Raw genomic sequence first — 5,837 nt, 5'->3', positions numbered from 1 at the left:
TTTGGCCGTGTTTGGTGAACAGATTTGAAAAGCCAGGTATTTTCCACCTTCCTCTTCCCTATCTCCTTCTTCTACCCACTACTTTCAGCCTCACAACATACCCCAATCGGGGAGGCCATAGCCTCACTGGCACCTGAAGGTTAGAAGCAGTTGAGATTCTTTGCAGTTTGACCTTAAAATTATTATTTTTTTAATTATTGTTCCATACAATCATTCCTCCTGTGCAACGCAAGCATTTCAAAGAAATCGAAACCGCTTTTTGGAATATGGTCCTTAAAATAATAATGATTAAGTGTTATTGTTCCTTACAAATTGAGAAATATCCATTAAAGGGAAAATGCAGAGATTTATTTCATCAATCTCATAACTTTTTATGGTCCAGAATTATTAAATTTTACGGTTCCTTCACGGTTTAGGAGAAAAATGGTTCAAGAAAACTATTTTTTTTAATTGAACAGATTCTTACGTAGTTACAAAATTCTTATTTTTACAATAAATTATGAATAATCTCCTACTTTCGAACCCATTTTCGTTTATAGTTTGATTGTTGAATGTGGAAAAAAATATATTTTTTTTAAATGATTCTAAAACATTCAAATGTTTGTGTTTGAACATCGCAAAATAAATTAATTGGAGGAATTCAAACCTAAACGTCACAAGGAGTTCTCCATTTACACAAAGATTGTCATTGTTAGCTTCTCTATTCCAAAAGTTACAGATGTTGTAACTGTGTGTGCCTTAAGTGTGTTTAAGTTTATTATTTAACTGAAATTTACATATTTTCGTGACAGATTAGTAATCCACTTTTAATCTGAAACATCTGTTAACTTGTGGTTCAATTTGAGAAAACGGCAATAATTATGATTCCATGCAAAACGCTTTTTTTAAATCATGTCACCAAAAAATACTTACTCAATCATTTTTTCCGCGATTCTCTAGAGGTGAGAGTCCCAATAAATATGGATATTTTTAAAAGAAAGTTTTTAAAGATTTCAGTAGCTTTTAATGACCGTATAGAATCAAAATTCGGGTATATTTTTACCGGTCATTATTTGGTTGATTTCTTTCATAAGTAATTTCGAAGTGCCGCTATACCTTCTTAAACAAATAAAATATGGTTCCGCTAATTTAAAGATAAGTTGGGGATTCCAATTCAATAGATTTCTAGGTTACATGTATGGCAATATTTGGACCGCATTTTAACCAAATAATAACAATAATATCTTTATTTAGGAAAGTTTACACATTACAACTATACATACATATTATGGTGTATATTGATTTGTAACTTAAATATTTAAGGTTATAAAATTAACAAAAATGAAGAATAATTGTTTTGTTTTGAGATTTTCACTGCCGAAAGTATTATATCATTTTTTTTGGGGTATACAACGTTTCGGACAGCATCACGGTGTCCATCATCAAAGCAGATGTGTAATGAGGCAGGGCAATACCCATCTGCCCTGATGATGGACACTGTAATACAGTCAGATACGTTGGCTAAAGTAGTAAGGCAGCGCAAATTGCATAATACCCCCAAAACAAATCACTATAAAATTAATTGTTATAAGTAATAATTAGTAGCCTGAAACACAAATATAAATTCAAAAATCTTCCGGGAAAAAATAAATGCCGCCGACGGAAAATACTAGTATTTATTGAAATATTTGGCAGTTAAAAATAAGCCGACGTAGCACAGTGGTTCTGGGCATCTGACCGGTAATCAGAAGGTGTGGGTTCAATTCTCGTCTTATTAATTTTTTCCCGAAAGATTTTCTCAATTTATATTTGTGTTTCGGGCTAATAATTTGTTATCCTTTGTGCTTTGCATAAAACAATATTTTTTTCTTGTCTTGTAAACATATACGTTACCTTTAATAAATATTAAAAAAAAAAAAATTGTTTTTTTAGTTTTTAATTTTTACAAAATCGATTTAGAAATAGTACCATCATTCCAACCATTCGTATAGAATAATTCAACTTATATTTCAGATATCGACTTTTGTTATTTTATTTATACTAAATCTTGAGCCATAATATTTTTCACATATAATTAATTTTTAATAACCTCTCATTTCTCAGTACTTATTTATTTAGAATTAACCTTACAAATATCATTTACATACATAAAATTACGTACATGAGAGTCATGGTACAATGGTACATGTTATACAAGAAGGGAATAATTATAATATGTAGTTAAAAGAAAAGGGAATTCACATTATTACAAAGTTATAAGAAATAAAGAAGAAACAGTACAGATTTTTATTTCGATAGATGCACATTAAAAACATCAGCTAACAATGCACACGAGTTACCAGTGGTGTGTAATCTATTTATGTATAAAAGAATTGTAGCCTGAAACCGTAGTATGCTTGTTACAATAATACGTATGTGAAGTTGATATCCAAAACTACCTGCTATAAATATACATAAAATATGTGTTATTTAATTTTACTGGCCATGATTTGAGCTTACAGACCCATTGTCGAGGACAAAAAATACCTTTCCGTTCTGCCACAGAAGCCATCAAATATAGTTGAATATTTATACACTAGAATGCTGCCGTTAAAGGAGCCGTAGATAGCGAGATCTCCTGGCCTTGGAAAGTCTTTTAAGTTCCTACCTACTAGTCCATCTAATGTTCATTAATTTTCTGTTAGGTTTTTGGATAGGATAGGTAGGACCTAAAATATTTTGCACTTACCTAGGAATGTATCTAGTTCAAAAATGTTCCAAATTTCAAAAATTTTATAACAAATGACGTTACGTTTTTAATTTTATTTGTTCCGAAGAAATTAACGTGTTTGCTGCTACTTTTAGGAATTTTTTTTTGCTAAAATTAATGTAAATTAAATCATCTTGTCTAGATAAAATTAATAGTTTCATTGTACATTTTTTATTAAATTTGTGAAAAGTATATTAAACATGAGAGAAAATATTTTATTACATATTGGACAGTGTGGAAATCAGATTGTAGAAAAGGTAATTTATTTAATTTATTAAACACTTTATCATTAAAATCCGACGCACTTACGGAGGAATATAAATAATGGTAGATTGTAGAGAATTGTCAAACATTTGTTTGACTCATTGAAACAGAGTCCAATAATTAGAGAATTGATTTTTGGGAAATTATTTACCTACAACTAATTACCCAAAATAGGTAAAAATTTACTGATTTTGGTACAATGAATATCATCAAAATTTGTGGCTGAGTGGTTAAAACTGTTGGGTTCCATTAGGACCTTGCGGGTTCAGTCCTCTTCTATCAAGCTAACTTTTATCCAAACGATATTGCTTACAATGCACTAGCAACATGGTGTAGGAGGATTTAAACATCGTCAGGACCATTGGTTTTTCGTAATCTGGGAAAGATTGTCTTTGTTTTAAAATTATATAAAACAAAGATAAGACCTAACACTGATCCTGTAATCGTGAGATCTCTATTATGAAAATGGATACTGTGAAGTTTTGTATGGAAAGATTTCAACTTACAACAAGAATACAATTGTGCAATGTGCATGGGCTCAATATAATGATATTTAATTTTTGTTTCAGTTTTGGAATGTGATAACCCAAGAGCATGGCATCAACTCCAGTGGGGTCTATGAAGGAAACTCTTCCCAGCAGTTAGAAAGGATAAACGTCTTCTTCCATGAACCTTCCAGTGGCAAATACGTGCCCAGAGCAATTCTCATAGACCTGGAGCCAGGAACGATAGACAGCGTCAAATCCGGCTCAATGGGAGCCCTTTTTCACCCTGATAACTTAGTCCATGGCCAGTCTGGAGCGGGAAACTGCTGGGCTAAAGGTCAATATACAGATTGAATGGAGATTACCGAAAAAAGCATGGACATACACAATGATTTACAAAAAAAAATCAAAACATTTTTATTGACTGATAATAGAAATAATCATAGTCCTGCATTTTTGGACTTTCAAGATAATCAAAAAATTATTCTTCTTCATCTTCTTCTACTGAAAAAAGATCGTCATGGATCCCTACAACCTGGCACTGTTGATATTCTGATATTAAATCATTCTATTCGGGTTCTGCATCGGAGAATTCAGATTCATCCATTTTTTCAATGGTGTACCGATGTAAATATGCCTTTTTCCTATACTTAAAACTATATTGTTCAGAAATCCGCTTAAATATATCTTGCATAGAAGTTGAGTTGCCAATAAAGGTACCCGAGAGTTTGAGACCAAAAGGCGGAATATCGCAGACCGCCGTCTGCAGATTGTGTGGAATCCACTCCACGAAGTTTGCGCTGTGTTTATTGTGCATGTTCAGCATTTGGTCATCCACATCCTTCATAGATAGTTGTCCCCTGAAGATTGCGGCAACTGTCAGGTAGCGACCGTTCTTTGGATTGCAAGCAACCATCATGTTCTTGGAATCAAACATCTGTTGGGCGAGCTCTAATACGGTCGTGGCTTGAAATGTTTGACTGTCCTTGGCTATAAGAGGGGCAAATGCAGTGATACAGAAGTGAAGCCGAGGAAATGGAACCATGTTATCTGCCAATTTTCGCAGGCCCGTATTGAGCTGTCCAGGGAATCTGAGGCAAGTGGTAATTCCAGACATCGTCATGGAAATCAACCTATTCAAGTTTGCGCATGTAGGATTAGGAATCTTCAATGTCTTAGTACAAATGTCATAAAGTGCTTCGTTGTCTATGCAGAATGATTGATCTGCGACTTCGATCAGGTATTTCATGGAAAGTGTTGTGTTGTATGGTTCTAAAACGGTTCTAAAATAGTACCATCATTCCAACCATTCGTATAGAATAATTCAACTTATATTTCAGAAATCGACTTTTGTTATTTTATTTATACTATTTTTTTTTATAGTGAATACCTCACAAGAGTCCCAACTGCTCCCGTCTGGAGCCAGTGAGACTATGGCATCCCCAATTGGGGGATGTTGTGAGGCTGAAGGTAAGTGGGGAAGGGAAAGAGGAAGGTGGGGAAGTACCTGGCTATTCAGATCTAGTCACTAAACACGGCTTAAGCCATTTGGAGCAACGTTTCAATTCTGAATGGTGGTCTTACACCAGGGCGATACTGGTAGTATCTTCCATTCTGGAACGTGCCGCAAATATACTATATATTATTTTAATTAATTAATTGTGAAATAACACAAATTAATCAAATAAAATTTATTTGCGCACGCCGGGTTCGAACCCCCGACCTCCGGAATGGCAGTCCAATGCGTTACCACTGGACTATGCCGGCCGTCAAATCTTGAGCCATAATAGCCAAAAATCTTGATCACTAAATCTTGAGCCATAATATTTTTCACATATAATTAATTTTTAATAACCTCTCATTTCTCAGTACTTATTTATTTAGAATTAACCTTACAAATATCATTTAAATACATAAAAGTACATACATGAGAGTCATGGTACAATGGTACATGGTATACAAGAAGGGAATAATTATAATATGAAGTTAAAAGAAAAGGGAATTCACATTATTACAAAGTTATATGAAAGAAAGAAGAAACAAAAACAAAAAATCCTGTTATGCCTGCAAATTACTGCAAATGTCCATTCGGACACTGCAAATGTCCAGTCGGACACTGCAAATGTCCAGACGGACACTGCAAATGTCCAGTCGGACTCTGCAAATGTCCAGTCGGACACTGCAAATGTCCTGTCGGACATTGGGAATGTTCGATTGGATATTTGCCGTCTCTTATCGGACAGAGGAACAAGTGTAGTTGAATTATTGAAGCTCATAGAGTTGAAAGAAAACGAATACGCGATTCATAAACTTAAATAATTCATCTAAGACGCAACCAATTTATTGCGTGTTTCAAATAT

At 33.8% G+C, this 5,837-nt stretch overlaps 2 protein-coding genes across 2 annotated transcripts; one reads left to right on the top strand and one right to left on the bottom strand.

Annotated features, from left to right (window-relative positions):
- Window positions 1-2,928: 2,928 nt before the first annotated feature.
- Window positions 2,929-3,831, top strand: LOC149424627 (tubulin beta-4B chain-like). Its single transcript, XM_089631450.1, has 2 exons — window positions 2,929-2,985; window positions 3,562-3,831. Exons 1-2 carry the CDS (start codon window positions 2,929-2,931, stop codon window positions 3,829-3,831), a joined length of 327 nt encoding a protein of 108 aa, XP_089487576.1.
- Window positions 3,832-3,958: 127 nt separating this feature from the next.
- LOC149424626 (tubulin beta-1 chain-like) lies at window positions 3,959-5,415 on the bottom strand. Its single transcript, XM_089631080.1, is given in 2 exon segments — window positions 3,959-4,760; window positions 5,405-5,415. Coding segments are annotated over 2 exon segments (813 nt in total).
- Between the last annotated feature and the right edge of the window lie 422 nt (window positions 5,416-5,837).

This window comes from Hesperophylax consimilis, chromosome 4 (genome assembly GCF_061612785.1).
Source record: "Hesperophylax consimilis isolate HC1 chromosome 4, BYU_Hcon_1.0, whole genome shotgun sequence".
Taxonomy (NCBI): Eukaryota; Metazoa; Arthropoda; class Insecta; order Trichoptera; family Limnephilidae; genus Hesperophylax; species Hesperophylax consimilis.
The sequence above is the reverse complement of the archived record's forward strand: the minus strand, read 5'-3'. Positions and strand labels throughout refer to the sequence as shown.